The 19,456-nt window shown below is 46.5% G+C and overlaps 1 protein-coding gene across 4 annotated transcripts in view; it reads left to right on the top strand.

Moving 5' to 3' along the window:
* The window catches only part of CCBE1 (collagen and calcium binding EGF domains 1), a 237,695-nt gene that overhangs the window by 46,183 nt on the left and 172,056 nt on the right, over window positions 1–19,456 (top strand). Inside the window, exon 1 of one of the 4 annotated variants that reach the window (XM_060405581.1) lies at window positions 170–17,530. The exons of the other annotated variants lie outside the window; for them this stretch is intronic. Coding sequence (XP_060261564.1) covers window positions 17,526–17,530 — 5 coding nt within the window. The 5' untranslated portion in view covers window positions 170–17,525. Of the gene's footprint in view, window positions 1–169; window positions 17,531–19,456 lie in introns of those variants that run through there. 4 annotated transcript variants of the gene reach the window in all.

The following is a 19,456-nucleotide window of genomic DNA, read 5'->3' as shown; positions in this document are numbered from 1 at the left end:
TCCTTTAAAATGTTTTATTTATTTTTGGCTGTGCTGGGTCTTTGTTGCTGCAAGGCTTTTTTCTACAGTGTTCGGGCTTCTCACTGTGGAGCACGGGCTTCTGGGTACACAGGGACATCCTGAGAAAGACCTTGCCCTGGAGTACCACCTGCCCAAAGAGATGCTCCCAGCCCAGCAGGGGGCGGGGGCGAGAACCTGCTTAAGCCCTCACCCAGGAGCAGTGGCTTCAGTGGTTGTGGTGCACGGGCTGAGTTGCTCTGCAGCACGTGGGATCCTCCTGGACCAGGGATGGAGTCCGTGACCCCTGTGTTGACAGGCAAGTTCTTTACCACTGAGCCACCAGGGAAGCCCCCTTCCCTGCTGTGTTGTGATGCCCTTAATTTAGGTGATGGGCAAAGCCCAGTGGAAAAGATTTCAAAACCACTTAGGTCTTGGATTACAGTGTCTACAGCTTCCTTTGAATAAGGGATGGGAATGTCTTTGCCCAGATTATTTTGTCTAGTTTTTGGACAGTCTTGAGACAGAGTGTTTGATTCTAACATCTTAACCTAAACTGCCCTTTCCGTGGCTCAGAGTAGGGGGACCTTAGTGGGATGGGGTCTGGGAGCAGGGGATGGCTTTTGACTGGGAAGAAGCTCTGTAGTTATGCTGAGGGCTTCGGAGGGGTGACTCCAGAAGGAGGTGAGTAGCTGTGAACCCTTGCTTTGCTTGTCGCTCGCTGAGAAGCTGGAGGACTTGGTCCAACATCAGCGTGGTGTTTTCCATAACCATATACCACATGTGTCAAATAGTCAGATGTAAAATCCTGGTTCTCAGAAGTCCTTTGTGAATCTGTGACGTTCCAAGGATTTCTAAGCCAACAGACTGACACTGGAAACAAAAGTTGTGTTTTGATAGAATTTCATTTTTTCCTACTAAAGTATAGTCGATTTACCCTCTTGTATTAATCTTCGGTACACAGCGTAGAGATTCAGGATTTTTACAGGTTATACGCCGTTAAAAGTTCTTACAAGATAATGGCTATGGTAACCTGTGCTATATAACATATTCCTGTTGATTATCATTATTTTTTATATCTATAGAAAAAACAGACTTGAGAGCAAGAATTGGAAATAATACCTGTTTTTTCATTGATACTTTGTGGAGAAGCAGGAAAAGCCTCTTCTCTGGGCTTTAATCCATGTGTAAATGATATTCTGACTTAGTGACTGGCAGTGAGGAGTGGGTGGAAAGTCTCTCCCACCCCACCCCGCCCCGCCCCGCCCCCAGCTTGGAGTCAATGCAGGGGGGAGTAAGAGGCACCAGGCACGCAGCTGTCCAAACCCTTCCCCACACATTGTACCAATTAGAGACTCACTTTAATTTAGTAAGCTCATTGTAATGCAAATGGTCCTTGAAAGCATTAACCACATGGTCATTTGATTACATAATCAAATCGTTCTTTTCCTGGTGGGGTGGTTCTGAAAGAAATAGCATGACTGGGAAAAACAGTGGTTTGGGAATATTACGTTCTTCGTTTGAGGACAGACTGACATGGCTCCCTAGGATGATCGGACCTGGGAGGGGTCCTTTCTAGAGCCGGAGAATGGCAGACTCATGCATGCAGGCAGTAGGCTCCTTAGGTGATCCAGATCAGTGTCTCAATTATGTTCAACAGAAGACTAATCGCGTGGGATGTTTCACAGTGGGAGAGGAAGGCTCTGTGGTCAAGTCTGTTTGCAAAGCATTCCTTGTATTCCTCACTCGGGCATTCAGTATATTTGTAGTTTGGTCGCTAAATCGTTTCCGATTTTTTGCGACTCCATGGACTGTAGCACACCAGGCTTCCCTGTCCTTCAGTATCTCCTGGAGCTTGCTCAAACTCATGTCCATTGAGTTGGTGATGCCATCCAACCGTCTCATCCTCTGTCGTCCCCTTCTCCTCCTGCCTTCAATCCTTCCCAGCATCAGTTTTTTTCAATGAGTCGGCTGTTTGCATCAGGTGGCCTAAGTATTAGCATATTAAGGGTTCTGAGAAGACTTGCTGTTTGGAAACTTGTTTAGCTGGATTAAAGAAGTGGTTCCCTAAGTTACTTGACCAAGGAACACCCACTGGGAATACTGAGCGTCCCTCTTGGGAATGTTCTAAGCTTCCAGAGCGACTGCTATGGCTCAGGATGCTTTTCAGGCTCTGGTTAAATTGCTTTGAAACCAACAGAAAATTTGCTCCAGTTGGCCTCTGGTGTTTTGTTTTCTTTACCTCAAGGGTGAGTTCTAAATTAGAGAGAATCACATGTTTAAGGTGAGATCTGATGAAAAGATAAACAGATGACAACATGAAATGATTGGATATGTGAAATGCACACCAGTATTATTTGTGCGCACACATGCACACAGGCTTTGAATGCATTCCTTAAAGAGGGCTTTGTTAATGACTCCATGAAAATAAATGACTCCATTAAAATTAAAAATCTAAATCTTCTATTTTTAATACAAGTTACTTTAATAGAAGTTACTCCAGTTACTTTATAACATCCAACCAGTCCATCCTAAAGAAAATCAGTCCTGAATTTTCATTGGAAGGACTGATGCTGAAGCTGAAACTCCAATACTTTGGCCACTTGATGCAAAGAACTGACTTATTGCAAAAGACCCTGATGCTGGGAAAGATTGAAGGTGGGAGGAGAAGGAGACAACAGAGGATGAGATGGTTGGATGGCATCACCGACTCAATGGACATGAGTTTGAGTAAACTCTGGGAGTTGGTGATGGACAGGGAGGCCTGACGTGCTATGGTTCATGGGGTCACAAAGAGTCAGACATGACTGAGCAACTGAACTGATCTTTAAATTCACACACCTTAGTCAAAAGCCATGGAGAAGGAAGTGCCAACCCACTCCAGTGTTCTTGCCTGGAGAATCCCAGGGACGGGAGAGCCTGGTGGGCTGCCATCTATGGGGTCGCACAGAGTCAGACACAACTGAAGCGACTTAGCAGCAGCAGCAGCAGTCAAAAGCCATAGCTGGTCGCTGGTTTGAATGGAACTGACTTTTCTGAGAGGTATATTGCAGTTTAATAGCAAATGAGAGACATCTGGGAGGACGCAAAGGAAAGTGATTGATGATAAATTATCTTCAGGTGTCACCCAAACATCTTTCATGAACTCATCAATCTTTAACAGGATAGTCTTTCTCCTAAATGTAAGCGTTCCCCCGTGACTTACTTCATTCCTTCCACACTGTATTTTACAGACTCAGTTTCCCCCGTGTAGTTGGCTCACTATGCCTGCAGCGTCATCTCCCATTGTATGAGAACGTCACGGTTGACTCTACTGTTGATACTGGTGGTTTGTCCCGAGGTTTTTGCTTTCACAGTTCTGATGCCATGGACATTCTTGGGAGTGTCTTCCAGTATACATGGTAAGTTTTTCTCGAGGCTGTCTCCGAGAATGGACCTGCAGAGCCTTGGGGAAGGGCTGTCGAGCTTGGCTAGAGAACGCTTGTTTTCTTCAGCAGTGGTGGATGAGCATTCTCATTGATTCACACAGAGAGGCTTTGTCTGACTTTGAAGTTTTTATCATGTGTGCGTGAAATAGTGCTTCTGATTTTATCCTAGGGTGGTTTAATTGGCATTTCTGATTCCTAATGAGCTCAGTCACCTCTCCATGAGTTGTTAGGTCTTCTGTGTTTGCTCAGTGAAGTGCCCTTGACCCAGTTTGCTACCAGGTAGCTCTTTCCTTCACTGATTGATTCTTCGTGGATTTATTATTGTTACTGCTTTGTCCATTTATGTGCTACAGAAACTTTGGATGAGAAGATACTTGTAACTTCAGTATAACTGAATTTATCTTTTGATACGTACTTTTAGTTTTAATATCCACTTGTATTGTCTCTTAAGGTTTTACAGCTTTTCCTTCTCAAACTTAGCTGGAATTGATTTCGTGTACCATGTAAGATCGGCTTCCCAGGTGGCGCTAGTGGTAAAGAACCCGCCTGCCTATACAGGACACATAGAGATGCTTGTTCCATCCCTGGGTCAGGAAAGTCCCCTGGAGGAGGACACGGAACCCACTCCAGTATTCTTGCCTGAAGGACCCCATGGACAGAGAAGCCTGGCGGGCTACAGTCCATAGGGTTGCAAAGAGTCAGAAACAACGGAAGCGACTTAGTACACACACACTGTGTAAGCAGTGAATCCAACTCGTTTTTTTCCTAATGGAGACGCAGTTGTGCAAGCCTCCCTTATTTAATACTCCATCTAACCTTCCATGTCATCAGTTATAAATCAGTTTTCCACAGGTTCATGTATCTGAGTTTTGACATGTACATGAATTGTACATGTATCAATTTTTGTTCCATCTACCTGTCATTGTATTCATCAATATTGAACTATTTTGATTACTGTAGATTTATGAGTCTTGATATTTAGTAGAAAATTATCCCTACGTTGTTTCTCAGAAATGCTTTGGCTCTTCTTGACTATCTGCATTTCCTTTCAATTTCTTTTTTAGAACCAGCTTAAGTTTCACCAGAAATAATTAAATGTAAAACTCAAAAATTTAAAAATTATTCCCCAAGAGTCTTCATACCCATGAACATAGCATATTTATCTACTCTTTTATAAGTTCCTTAATATGTTTTAATAAAAATGTCTAATTTTTTTCATAAAAGCTTATGGGCCTTTTATTATATGTGTTCTAAAATTTTTCAGTATTATAAGTGGAATCCTTTTCAAACCACATTTTCTGTTTCTTAATATTTGAGGTTTATATTTTTGCATCCTACAGCAGTGATAATCATAAATTTTCATATAATTTTTTTACCTTATTAGTTTACTTAAAATCTCTAGTATAGTGGTTCTCAAACCTAACCATGCATCAGAATTCCTTGGAGGACTTCTTAAAACATATTTCTGGGCTTCACTGTCAAGAGTTAGATTCAGCGGGTCTAGGCTGCGGCTAGAGAATGTTTCTTTCTAGCAAGAACTCTGGAGATGTTGATGCTGCTCTAGGACTATTCTTCAGGAACCATTGCTCCGGGCTGTCTGGTGGTACGGTGGCTGAGAATCCGCCTGCCTCTGCAGAGGACGCGGGTTCAGTCCCTGGTCTGGTGGATTACACATGCTGTAGGCAGTTAAAGCCAGCGTGCCCAAGCTTAAGACTCCACACCTGCTCAGGCCCTCGAGCCACAACCGGTGAGGCCCTGGGCAGCAGCTACTGACACTGGGGTGCCCAGAGCCTGCGCTTGGGGAGAGGAGCCCCCACAGTGAGAAGCTGCTACACCGTGATGAAAAACAGCACCCCCATGGCTGCAACTAGAGAAAGCCTGAGTGCAGCGATGAAAACCCAGCACAGTCAACGTCGGTAGGTTAGTAGTTTTTCAAAAAATTACTCTAGCACGAAAGTGCCAGCATAATTGGAAGTTGATCCCTCACCCTTGTTTAGATGTTTAGAGGAATGCTTTAGACATTTCGCTATGAGGTATGTTCTTTGCAAGGAATGTGCGTGTTCTCTGTCAGTTGAAGTATAATTCTGTTTCTTCTTTGCTAAGAGTGTGTTTTGAAATTATGCATTGATGTCGAATTTCATCATCTTCATCTTTTTGAGATTTTTTTTCTCCTATAATTCAGTTGTGAGATAATCAACTTTCTCGTTTTGCTTAAAATCTCTGTATTCCTAGCTTAAACTCTTCCTGTTCATGATGCCTTATGTTTGTGGTACGTTGCTGGATTTAGTTGGTTAATATTTTTTCATTATGCTCATGAGTAAGATTTCCCTTCAATTTCCTTTTCTCTCAGTGTGCTTGTTTGGTTTCATTATCCAGGTTATGTTAACCTTATAATGTTAGCTGGAAATTGTTGCATCTTTCCCTGTTATCTGAAAGAGTTTGTGTAGATTAGAATTACCTGTTCCTTGCACGTTCAGTAGAAGTTGCCTGGAGAACCATCTGGACCTTGTTTTTATTTTCTGAAGCATTTTAAATTGGAGTTAATTTATGGAATGGTTATAGAAGTATTCGTGTATTCTGTTTTGTCTTGAATCACTTTTATTAAGTTGTATTTGTCTAGGAATTTATCTGTGTCCGTGAGGTTGTCATTTTTAAAATTTACAGGCATGAGCTTTATTATATTATTTTAAAATCACTGCTGCATCTGAGTTTATGCAGTTTTTCATTTCCAGTGTTTATCTTCTTGATTTGTTTGCTCATTGGTCTCTCCTACTTTCTTTCTAAAAACTTTGCTTCAATCTTTTTGCTTTGATTTCTTTGTATTATTTTCATTCATTTTCTCTTCCTTTTACTTCTTTGATTTAATATCCAAAGCTTAATTTTGTGTGGTTTTTTTTTTCTTGTCCTGCTGGTTCTTTTTTTTCTTTTTCACTTTCTTTTGGATTGACTGAGATTAACACACTTCTCTCAGTAACTGATAAATCATATTTTTTCCTCCTCCTTCTATGAGTCCTGTGGTTTGTTGTAGTGAAACATCTGCTAATTTTAATTTTGAGGGATTAAAAAAAACATGCAGTCATCGTACATTAAGATGTTAGATTAACAGTGAAAGAAAACATAGCACCAAAGTAGCAGTCCTAAACACGAGCAGGTAAGACTAATCCATATTGTTCACGTAAGACACACTTGGCTTGTAGTTGCATGTGTGAGTTCCAGATATACTGCTGGGATTTAACTTTGACTTTATAAGCAGATTGTTCTCTTTACATACCTCCATTCTTGATCATTTGAGAGCATTACACATAATCAATAGTTCCAGCATTTATTGAAAGTTTTTTCGAAAGAGTCTGCACTGTAGAGTTTTACCCTGAGAAATACGCACAAAAACATTTGATCCTTAGGAGACTTCGCACCAAGGATTATTGATATTTATCTGCACAGTTAAGACACTAGGTACAAAATCGGTGTCTTCACCTCCTCTCAAGGAACCTGAAGACCAGCACTTCCCGGTGGAACCTGCCTTGCTCGCCCCCGACAGGACGAGCTGAACGTCACCGTCGACTTTGCTGCCCGTGTTCGCTCCAGTGTGGCCCCCTGCACCCAGGATGGCTGCTCACTGCTCCTCCTTGTGCCTCTGGTCTTTTGTGTGGGATGATAAAGTGTATCTTTTGGAAATTCATTTAGGGAGGGTCTGTTTGTGGTGGATATTATTGCTTTCTTTATAAGGGTGATGTTTAACTGTACATTTGAAAGAGGCCTCTTATTTCTTGGAAATAAGTGCTCTTATTTTCAGAGTGCGATAAGCCTTACCCTGGGTTCCTTTTGTGTTCTGTGATCTTTAACTGTGAACTCTTGTTGCTTGGATCTTCATCTGTGGGACTTTCTCAGGGTCTGGGATCAAGCTGTTTTCCTTCAGAGAAAATTTGTTATCCTATCTCCAAATACCTAGGCCTGAGACCACTTAATAAGATATGTATTGCTGTGTGCTTTTCATGGAAATCTGATTGAGGTCTCTGATTTAAAAAAAAATTTTTAAACTTTTTATTTTGTATTGTATAACAGATTAACAATGTTGTGATAGTTGGAGGTGAACAGCAAAGGGACTCAACCATACGTATACATGTTCTGATTAAATTTACAGCGTGTTTTCATTCTTTCCATATACTGCCAAGATCAAATGAATCTGCTTATCCTAAGTGGTTAGCATCTATTTTGTCTGGTTTTAATATTGCTTTTTTTTTCCATCATCTTTCACTCTGCCTTCCTTTTCCATCTCTTCATATTTTAAATATATCTTTTCTAAGCAGCACAGGTTAAGAGTTTAGTTTTTACAGTATAATCGGATCATTTTTAAAAGATCCTTTGGGACTTAAGCTATGATAGATGGTTTATACCTCATCAATTGTGCTTTTTTTCTTTTCTACGCTGCTTCCTTTTTATTTTCCTGTTTTCCTGTGAGTTTTTCAATTAAACATATTCTCTCTCTCTGTTTTGGGAAGTTGCACATTGCAACTAGTGAGTTACTCTTAAATTTTTAATATGTGCATTGACTTTTTTTTTTTGCTTTTATTTTATTTTTTTATTTTTTTATTTTTTAATGCATTGACTTTCAAGTCTCTTGTTAGACAATACCTTTTTCTCCTTCTGAATCATAAAGAATTGTATTACTTTGACCATACCTTCTATAAGTTTTTATCAATATTTTAGATATTTAGTTGCTGATTTTTTTTAGATTTCACCACGTTCATCCATCTCTTTGCTTGCTTTTCCTTACTACATCTCAGACCTCCCTTTGGAGATAATTGTTGTTTGTAATGAAATACATCCATCGGCATTTTCTTTGGTGGTGTGCTATTCATACTTTTGGGTTTGCTGAAAATCCTGTTTCGCTTTGTTTCTTGAGTGGCAGTATAGCTATACCCGCGGTTCCAGACTGATAGGTATCCCCTCACCGTACTTAGGAGTTCCTTCGCTGGCATCTGGCTCCAGCTACAGCTGTTACAGTCTGATTCAAGTTGTCACTGCTTTGAAGTAGTCTGTCTTTTCTGTCTGCCTGTAAGCTGCCTCTGCTTTCTGTGTGTTTACTTTGGGTCTAGCTCCCTGCCTCTCTTCTTCCTTCCCTCCTTCCTTCGCTAATTAGAATGGATTGTGCTTCCGCAGTCTGAGCATTTTGTCTTTCATCAATTCTAGGAAATCCTTCTCTCTCCAAATGCTGACTGTCTTTCTGTTCTTTCTGTGGATTCCTCATTAGACATATGTTGGACCTTCTCATTCTCATAGCCCTCCTGTCACTTAAGCCCTCTCTTAAATTGGTTTTATCATTTGAACGGTCATGTTGATATCTTTGGGTTTTCTAAATCTGTATTTTTGTTTCTCGTTTGGCTTTGGTTCTTTTCTTTTCTGACTCCAGCTCAGGGAGTTTTGTTTCCTTAGTGTTTTGTAATTTTTTGTTGCGAACTCACATGTAGCTGCCGTTATCTGCATGCCTGTGTACATAGTCACTAAGTTGGGTCTGACTCTCTTGCGACCCTATGGACTGTGGTCCACCAGGCTCCTCTGTCCATGGAGATTCTCCAGGCAAGAATACTGGAGTGGGTAGCTGTTCCCTTCTCCAGGGGATCTTCCCGACCCAGGGATTGAACCCGGGTCCCCTGCACTGCAGGCGGATTCTTTACTGTCTGAGCCACCAGGGAGGCCCAAGAATACTGCAGTGGGTTGCCATGCCCTCCTCCAGGGGGTCTTCCTGACCCAGGGATCAAACCCACATCTCCTGTGGCTTCGGCACAGCATTTGGATTCTTTAGCGCTGAGCCACCGGGGAAGCCTGCACAGGCATCCTAAAAGGCCTGGCTTTTGTGAAGTCTTGCTCCTCTGGTGAGACTTGGGTTGGCTTCTGCTCCAATACCCTGAAATACCTTGGTATGGGGACCACTTCAGTTAATGTTCAGCTTGAGGGATCCCGGGTCATGCAGGTAACTCTGCGAACATGGACCTGTGGTTACAGACTCATGGGGAGGCCTTTTCTTTTCTACCCGAGCTGAGGCCCAAACCAAGGAGTTTCCTTGTTGCTTTCCCTGGCCAGCAGCTTCTCCCTGGCACAGCCTTTCCTGAGTGGAACTGTTGAGAGTCCTGTTACCATTGTGCAGCATGACAGTACAGCTGATCCTTGAACATCAGGGTGTGTGTGTGTGTTTCTGACGCGCTTACAGCTTAGAGCCAGCCCTCCAGATCCAGGGTTCCTCTGCATCTAGGGATTCAACCAGCCGTGGCAGATGGTTTTTGTAACTTACTATAATAAGAGGGTAGGTGTTGCGAGAGGGCATCAGAGGGCAGACACACTGAAACCATAATCACAGAAAACTAGGCAATCTAATCACGTGGGCCACGGCCTTGTCTAACTCAGTGAAACTAAGCCATGCCATGTGGGGCCATCCAAGACGGGTGGGTCATGGTGGAGAGGTCTGACAGAATGTGGTCCACTGGAGAAGGGAATGGCAAACCACTTCAGTATTCTTGCCTCAAGAAGCCCATGAACAGTATAGTGAAAAGTGAAAGTGAAGTCACTCAGTCGTGTCCGACTCTTTGCGACCCCGTGGACTGTAGCCCACCAGGCTCCTCCGTCCACGGGATTCTCCGGGCAAGAATGCTGGAGTGGGTTGCCATTTCCTTCTCCAGGGTATGAAAAGGCAAAATAATAGGATACTGAAAGAGGAACTCCCCAGGTCGGTAGGTGCCCTATATGCTACTGGAGATCAGTGGAGAAGTAACTCCAGAAAGAATGAAGGGATGGAGCCAAAGCAAAAACAATATGAGATGGCTGGATGGCATCACCCACTAGATGGACGTGAGTCTGAGTGAACTCCGGGAGTTGGTGATGGACAGGGAGGCCTGGCGTGCCACAATTCATGGGGTCACAGAGAGTTGGACATGACTGAGCGACTGAACTGATATTTATTATTGAAAACCATTTGCGTATAAGTGGACCCACACACTCCAAACTCCTGTTGTTCATGGATCAACTCTCTTTGACTTCAGTTTGAACTTTAGCCTATAAAGTTCCCGGTTTTACTTCCCGTGTTAGGTTCACATCACAGTATTTTCAGGCTGTTGAAACCCAAAGTACCAGGAAGCTCTTCATTTCTTGGTTGCGCGTTGACTACAACCCCAGCAATTTCATAGGCACATTTCCTGGCCTGTTTTATTTCCCACATCGACTGTGTCTCCCTTAAGGTCAGAGATATTCATCCACAGCTTGATTAATGCTTTCCGATGGCTTAAGTCAAGATATGACCCCAAGTTTTAGTGTTTGTGCAACTGAAAATTTATCATTTCTGTTTGGGCCCCATGTCAAGTGGAAGGAATGTTGATACCATAAAATAAATTAACATTTTGCTATAAAATTTGTGCTAAAGTATTCTTCGCTTAAAAAAAAAATTCTGAGTTACATAAGAGTGTGTATAACACAGGAAGAAGCGGCTTGTCTTTGGGTAGGTTGGCTGCCCCGCATCCTCCTGGCTGCTTAGCCCCTTAACAATTCAGACAGCGCTCTCCATGTTCCGCCTCAGGGGGCTCTTGCTGGCTGAGTGTCCTTCAGTAACTCAGTGGTGGATCCAGAGGAGCCTGGAAACCCAGTTTAATGAAATGTGCAGACGATGCCAAGGGAGAGAAGCGTTTCATTCTCAATGGGGACAGGAGCTCAATAGCGGGAGGAATAACTATTGCTGTAAGCAATAAATAATGGAACAAGAACACACGCCTGCGCTTGAACTAGGGAAAATTAATGTACCTTTGGAAAAAAGATCTGCGGTGATCCTCCGAGCGACGATCTCAGAGGGAAAATTGGATCCAGAGAAGAAATGTGAGACAGAGGGTGGGAAGTTACGCTGCAGTTATTTCCAGCTAATTGGTCATTAGCCCAGTGACAGGGGGCTGAGGAAGTTTTAGCCTTTTTAACAACAAAAAATTTGTTGTTATTCTTGCATGACAACATAAATACTTGCTGCAGAGTGCCTTACCGCTTTGAACCCGCTGACATCCATCACCGGGGGTCATTTGTCATTTACTGGGGTTTATAAGGCATTGTCCCTGTGAGCTCCCCAAGCATGAATTAGAGGTGCGCTTAGGGAAGAAGGAAGCTGTTTTCAATCATCCTGTTACTGATTAAGTTATTCAAGCACAGAATGCTTAAGGCCAGTTTCAAAAATAAAATGGCCCAGCCTCGAGAGTGGGCGTCCGACTTTGACCTCACGGTCCTCTTCCTTGGTTCATGCCGTTCCCTTCTTGGTTAAAATCACTCCCCGTCGTGAAGGCACAGCCTGGAACCTCTGTCCGCCGGGGCCCTTCCCTGACTCCCGGCCCTGAGTTATGTCTCTTGTGACCTTGAGGCGCCCCTGCAGTCTTTGGGGGCCTCTTTGGCTCGCAGCGAGGCGCTTGGATTGACTTTCCTAACACGGTCTTTGGAGAGTCTGCTGTTCCTCTCAGAGAAGGCGATGGCACCCCACTCCAGTGCTCTTGCCTGGAAAATCCCATGGACGGAGGAGCCTGGTAGGCTGCAGTCCATGGGCTCGAAGAGTCGGATACGTCTGAGCAACTTCACTTTCACTTTTCACTTTCATGCATTGGAGAAGGAAATGGCAACCCACTCCAGTGTTCTTGCCTGGAGAATCCCAGGGACGCAGGAGTCTGGTGGGCTGCCGTCTATGGGGTCGCATAGAGTCAGACATGACTGAAGTGACTTAGCAGCAGCTGTTCCTCTATCCTGTGGCACAAAATTCAGTGCGTGGTTATTCCTTCTCTGTAACTGGACCTTAAAGAGATTTTTGGGTTTCCCAGGTGGCTCAGTGGTAAAGAATTTGCTTGACAATGCAGGAGATATGGGTTCAATTCCTGGGTCAGGAAGATCCTCTGGATCTTTCCGAGACGGCAACCCACTCCAGTATTCTTGTCTGGGAAATCCCATGGACACAGGGGCCTGGAAGGCTACAGTCCATGGATTACAAAGAGTTGGACACCACTTAGCAACTAGATGGCAACAACAACGAAGAGATTTTTAAGGTCTATGAATGTCCATGTTCACTTCTGTTTGAATCCAAAGGACAAAAACTGGCAATCCAAGGCTGACTGCAGAGGAAGGTACTGAGTAAGTGGTGACTGGGACTTCGCTGGTGGCCTAGTGGGCCACCTTGCAGTGGAGGGGATGTGGGTGTGATCCCTGGTCAGGAAACTAAGAGGCCTCCTGAAAGTCAGTCTTGCCGGACTCTTTTGGACATCTTGGACTGTAGCCTCCCAGGCTCCTCTGTCCATGGAATTCTCCAGGCCAGTGGGTTGCCATTCCCTTCTCCAGGGGATTTTCCCAACCCAGGGATCAAACCCACGTCTCCCGCATTGCAGGTGGATTCTTTACCGTCTGAGCCACCAAAGAAGTCAAGAGGCCTCTTCCATAAGGCAGCTAAGCCGATGCACTCCAACCAAGACCCAGACCCTGTGCAGCCAAATAAATAAATATATTTTTAAAGTAGTGAGCTGACCCAGATTTTTGCTGCCACACGTTGCTGTCATCCCCTCACTCTAAGATTCCTGTGCAGACCACCAGTACTTCATTTTAAGGGTCTCGTCTGTCTCCATTGGAGCCTCCAGGTGGCTCAAGTGGGAAACCTGCCTGCCAATGAAGGAGACCCACGTTTGATCCCTGGGTGGGGAAGATCCCTGGGAGGAGGAAATGGCAGTCGGCTCCGGTATTCTTGCCTGGAGAATCCCGTGGACAGAGGAGCCTGGCGGGCTGCAGTCCGTGGGGCCACAAGGAGTCAGACTGCACTGGGCGACTGAGCTCAGCACCGGCTGCTTCCACGGGAAACCCCAGGTTTCTGCCTCTCTGGTGCAGGGGCGCCACCTAGTGGGGACGGATGGCAAGTGTAGGCTGTCGTGGCGCCTCACCGTTTCTCCAGGTTCTTTAGTTTAGGAAGCCAAGAAGGAGGCGCTTTGGGGTGAGTCGCGGCAGTGGGACCACAGCCACGACGCTCCGACACAAGGCGCAGTAGCCTGCAGTCTGCACGGTGTGGGAGTAGCCGATCTAGCCGCTACCGCTCGGAGGTCCTTATCCCAGTGGCCTTTCGTGAATTCTGGGTGGCTGGGTCTTGTGCCCACCCCAGTTGCATGAACTGCAAGGGGGAAGCAGATCATTCCCCACGGGGAAATGGAAGTGTGACTTCCAAAAGGGAAGAGGACGGATGCAGGACTCGCAGAGAGCAGATGTCCATGACCTCGGTCCTAGCACCCGCGAGCCCACCATAGGCAGCACGTTTGCGTTGACAGCTGCCAGCGTGTGGGCATTGCTGGATATCCAGGACGTGCTGCACAACTCCTGGCTAATGAGGAATGGGGCAGGGAGGGACTGTGAGCACCACAAGGCCACAGGGTCCCCGGGGAAAGGGTAGAAAATCAAGGCCATGCTGTGTAAATTAAGAAACAGCCGTGTGTTGGCTTCAAAACTTAGCCTCCAATTCTTCAGAATTCTTTTAGCTGAGAAGTGATGTATCCCCCAGTGGTGTAGAGCAGAAGCCACACTGTGAGGCTTCCAAGGCAAGGTGACATCAGGCCCAGCCTTGTTCACTGGGACACCGGATCCTGGATCCTGTGTCCGTCATGTAACTTCCTAGTGAGCCACCAGGCTGGAGAGGCCACGGGTAGGTGCTCTGGTCAAAGGCCTCAGCCGAGCCCCGCCTTCGAGTGGTCCAGGCTCGAGTGCCAAACGTGGGAGTGAGACTGGCCTGTGGCACAGCCCACCCCCGGCTGAGAGAACCGCAGACGCTGATGCTGCGTGCAGCAGAAGAGCCGCCCAGCTGAGCCCTGCCTGAGCTCCTGACGCAGCCAAGTGCCAGGTGATGAACGGCGGTCGCTTGAAGCCCCCACGTGCTGGGATGGCCCGTTACCCAGTGATGCAGAACGGGAACATACTGCCGTCTCTTCAGCCTGAACGAGGATGTCAGGACCAGACACGCTTCACGTTACACTGACTGTGATCTCAGCCGACATGTGCTATAAAAAGAGCTGTTTATGAAGAAAGATTAAACGACTTTTTTTCCCCCAAAAGGCTTTTAAATAATACGTCTGAATAACTACATGTCTTCCTCCAGCCAGCAGCTCGCGGGCAGGCTGCCCCCTCCTGTTCCGGGGAGTGCCGTGCGGCGGGACAGAGAGGCAGAGGCGTGCATCTCACTAGCTGTCACAGCCTTGCCGCACGTTGCCCCTGGGGACCCGGAGGACTCCTGTTTCCCCTGCACATGGATCTTGGCAGACACGGGGAGCGAATTCCACTGGTGCTCTTGCAAAATAGGAAGGAGGCTTCCTTTCTGGAATTTTGGTTGTTTTTTTTTTCCCCCTCTCCCCTCTTTCTTCCCCCTGAAGACGTATAGCCTGTCCTTTGTCCCAGAGCCTTGTTATGCCTGGGCAGGGGGGTGGCCAGGGTCAAGTTTGGGAAGGCCAGGGACTTGACCCACATGCATCTTCCTTGGGCCTGGGCCCTGCTGCCCGCGCTGTGGGCTGTCCTGGCCTCCCCGCGCTCTCCACCCGTGGGCACCTCCCCCACCCCTGCCAAGCTGCTCTGACCCACCGGGCATGTGTGCTGTATGTGTGCCTGAGAACCCAGTTTCACTAGGAAGGACTCTCAGCTCAGGGTCTGCTCCAGGACACAGCACTGGTAACCTGCTCAGTTAACAGAGCAGGTGATTTCTTTGTCAGAAGCTATGGCAAATACATGGGGAAACAGTGGCTGACTTTATTTTGGAGGGCTTAAAAATCACTGCAGATGATGAGTTGACTCATTGGAAAAGACTTTGATGCTGGGAGGGATTGGGGGCAGGAGGAGAAGGGGACGACAGAGGATGAGATGGTTGAATGGCATCCCAAACTCGATGGACATGAGTTTGGGTGGACTCTGGGAGTTGGTGATGGACAGGGAGGCCTGATGTGCTGTGGTTCATGGGGTTGCACAGAGTCAGACACGACTGAGCATCTGAGCTGAACTGAACTGAAGGGGCCAGGACAGCCCTCCTCCCCCCTCAGTCAGTCAACCCACAGTCAGGAAGCCCAGACCCCACACCAGAGAGCATTCTAGATTCTGGGAAGGTATTCGTGAACAAAATGCACAAAAATTCCGTGTTTGTGGGGTGGCCTCTCTCAAGGAAAAGGGACAATAAACAATAAGCACATGAAACGTGGTGTTCAGAAGCTGGAAGTAAGAAAACGGACTAGAACAGGATTGGGGATGGCCTGGGCGGGGAGAGTGTGGTCAGGGGCGATCTCATCCAGAAAATGGCATTTGAGCAAACGCCAGAAAGAGATTAGATGAACCAGTAATGTGATATCTGGGGGGAAGGGCATTCAGGGAGGACGAGACCTTTGGTGGAATGGCCTTAAGCTGGTAGCGGGAAGGAGCTGGGAGTCCTTGTTTGTGACTAGGTAGGAACTGGTGAGCTTGGAGGGCCACGCGGGCCATTGCAAGGGGCCGCAGGCTCTGTGAGATGGGGAATGTTTTGAACAGAAATAATAGGAACTGATCTGTGTCTTGGGAGGATCTGGCTGCTGACTTACAAATAGACTGTGCGGGACCTGGGAGTCCTCGGAGACCCTGTAGGAGGCTGTTGCAAGAAATGTGGTTGAGAGTGGGTGGTGAAAAGAGCCCCCAGAGGTAGCGATGGGAGAGGTGAGTAGGAGTTGGGTTTCGAGTGCGTTCTGAAGGTAGAGCTGAGAGGGTTTGCTCCTGGGTTAGGATTGGACTGGAAGCAGAGGCAGGGTTGCAGGCCTGTAACTAGGAGGCTGGGGCAGCTGAGAAGAGTCTGGGGGAGATGAGCTGTTCAACTTGGGCAGTTTTGTTTGTTTTTGACACACTGTGCGGCATGTGGGATCTTACTTCCCTGACCAGGGATCGAACCCATGCCCCCGAACTGGAAATGTGAATTCTTAACCACTGGACCACGAGGGAAATCCCCTGGGCAGTGTGGCATTGGGGAGAGAGGGCTGTTGGAATCCAGAGAGAGATGTGAGTGGGCACTTGGGCATGCCGGGCTGGCGGTCAGGGTGAAGACCAGGCTTTAACGAAGACACGCTTCCCGAAAGGTTGCCTGGTTTTGGGTTAGATTAGGGCTCAGACGCAGCTGTCACAATCTGCTTCATGTTAAGTCACTAAGTTCTGTCTGACTGTTTGTGGCCCCATGGACTGAAGTCCACCAGACTCCTCTGTCCATGGGATTTCTCAGGCAAGAATACTGGAGTGGGTTGCCATTTCCTCCTTCAGGGGGTCTTCCCAATGCAGGGATCAAACCCACATCTGCATTGGCAGGCGGGTTCTTTACCACTGAGCCGCCTGGGAAGCCGAGCCATCGGATTAGCACCCACCCTAATCTAATATGACCTCATCCTAACTTGAACGTATCTGCACAGACCCTATTTCCAAATAAATTCACTCCTCCAGGTGCCAGAGGTGTGAAGCCTTGAACGTATCTTATGGGGAACTCAGCTCTACTCACTACGGTGCTGAAGGCAGAAAACAGAAGACTGGGCTGTAAAATGCAGCATCAGCTCAGGCAGTGCCGCATCATCAACATGAACAGCTGACTTAGTCACTGGCGTCATATTTCTTCTGTGAAACTCTGGACTACTGCAGACAAGCTCTAACCGCCCACCCCCGACTCATGACATTTCACGTCGGGGTTTGCCACAACCAAGTGTACTCAGAGCCCGGCTGGTGCGTTTCGCAGCATGGGTCATTCCAGGAAACGTCTAGAATCACCATGAAAAGGAATGGACTGAAATGGGGGTCTCTATCCAGCACACCCATGAACTGCTGAAGGACGAAATCAGCTTTGTGCTTCTCTGAAAGGGAGAGGAATCAGAAGAAAAGTGATGAGAGTGATTTCTAGCTGGGAATGGATGTACGTGAATTTCTAAGACCACGGACCAAGTTGGGAAGCCTGGAGAGAGGCAGAAGAGGGCAGGTTTAGGACTACCCAGTGCAAACCTCAGCCCTCAGTGACCCCAGGCCTTAACTTTCCTGTCTGTAGAATGGGCACACTGGCGGTACTGATCTCGCAGGGCTCTTTTGAGGATGTGGTGAGTTGATCGCGTGGCGGTGGCACAGTGCAGGGCTGAGAGCATGGATTCTGGAGTGAGGTGGCCCCGGGGGCCCACCCTTCCCCACCACTATTCCCGCAGTGACCTTGGATGAGGTCCTCAGCGCTCTCGTTTGTCTCTCTGTAAAATAAGAATAATACCTACCTCATTGTTGCTGGGAGATTTAAAGGAGCAAATATGTGTAAAATCCTTAGCACAGCGCCTGACGCAATAAATGCCCTTTATTTCCCACATTAAGGTGCTTGAGTGCCAGGATCACAGTAGAAGCTCAGTAAGTAACTGGTGGCTGTTCTATCATGGTTGTGACATTCTTCTCCCCATCCTGTCCTCAGAAGTCGCGTCTGAGCCTTCTATGAGTCAGCCAGGCCCTGAAAACAGTGCTTTTCCTAGGGGCATTTACATGGTGAAAAGCTTGAACTTTCTAAACAGATGGATTGAAAGTGACTAACTTATCCCAGAACATACTGTGGGATTCTTTCAATAAACCACTTAAACCACTTGAAGATGGAACTTTAGTTACTCTCTCAATAGGCTCTTTTTCTCAGGAACTTATTGCATAAAGTGGATTAGGTAAACATTCTGTTCCTTTGTCCATTGCATGTTCGTCCGAGGCAGTACCCACTTCTGTGCTTTGGTACTTTCACTCAAAATGTTTAGCTCTTATAATTTTCTTATTAACTTCACCTAAGTGATCATGACTGATTTAAGAACTCCAGAATGTCAGCATTGAATGTTGCCTTGAAGTGAAAGTGAAGTCGCTCAGTCGTGTCCGACTCTTTGCGACCCCATGGACTGTAGCCCACCTGGCTCCTCCATCCATGGGATTCTCCAGGCAAGAACACTGGAGTGGGTTGCCATTTCCTTCTCCAGGGGATCTTCCCGACCCAGGTATCGAACCCAGGTCTCCCGTGTTGTAGGCAGACGCTTTACCGCCTTAGAAATTCCTAAATCACACCCACTGCTGGCTCTGCACTTAAGAATGTTGCCTCAGATGGTAAGAAGGTGGCTCTCTTTCTAGAACTTACTCTGTCTCCTTTGCACACGAGGAGGCTGCGTGTCTCCAAAGCTCCCTGTAAACATTAGTACCTGGCTACGGTTTGATGCTTTTGTGTGGGTCTGACCTTCTACTTAAAGCAGGGCATCTCAGATTCCATTTATGACATTAGTGTCCAACCTGGGACGGGGGTGGGGGTGGGGTTAAAAATCCTGGATGCCTTGGCCTCCTGGAGACTGGGCTGTGGGTGATACATTAAACCCTGCAGCTGGTGCAGAGCCATGGTTGAGAACCATCAGTTATCATGAGGTCTTGTTGCTGCTGAGTTCAAACTTGTATTGCTCACCACACAACAGGCCAGTAAATCAAAGCACAAGTTGTTGGGGCAAGGAATAGAGACTTTCTTTGAAAAGTCAACAGACCCAGAAGATGGTGGGCTATTGTCCCAAAGAACCATCTTAACCTGGGTTAGAGTTGATGCTTCCTTTATACTAAAGGGGGTGGTGGTGGTGTGATTGAGTGATGCAGGCTTCTTGGTGTCAGGAGCCTTTGTTCTTGCAACTGTCCACATAGGTCAGTTCACGGTGTTCCGGTAAATCTCCAACACGGCATGCTGTTCTTGGTCTGCAACGTTTTATCTCCATATGAATGGGAAAATTTATACCTTTAAAGGTTGGAGCCTTGAGAATGGGCCTTCCTGTATGTTTTAGACAATAGGCAACAATTCTTATAGCAAAAGGGACAGAATACAATGTTGAAGAAACAGATCCAATGTGGGGCCAGATTTGTTCTTCCCTTTTACACTATCTCCTTTATCCATGAGCACGTTGCCTTCTTAAGGTCAGTGAATAATACAAGTAAAGTAATAAAGCCTTGGGCTTCTCTGTTGACTTAGTTGGTAAAGAATCTGC

Source organism: Ovis aries, chromosome 23 (genome assembly GCF_016772045.2).
Source record: "Ovis aries strain OAR_USU_Benz2616 breed Rambouillet chromosome 23, ARS-UI_Ramb_v3.0, whole genome shotgun sequence".
NCBI lineage: Eukaryota > Metazoa > Chordata > Mammalia > Artiodactyla > Bovidae > Ovis > Ovis aries.
This window is presented reverse-complemented; position numbering and strand designations above follow the sequence as displayed.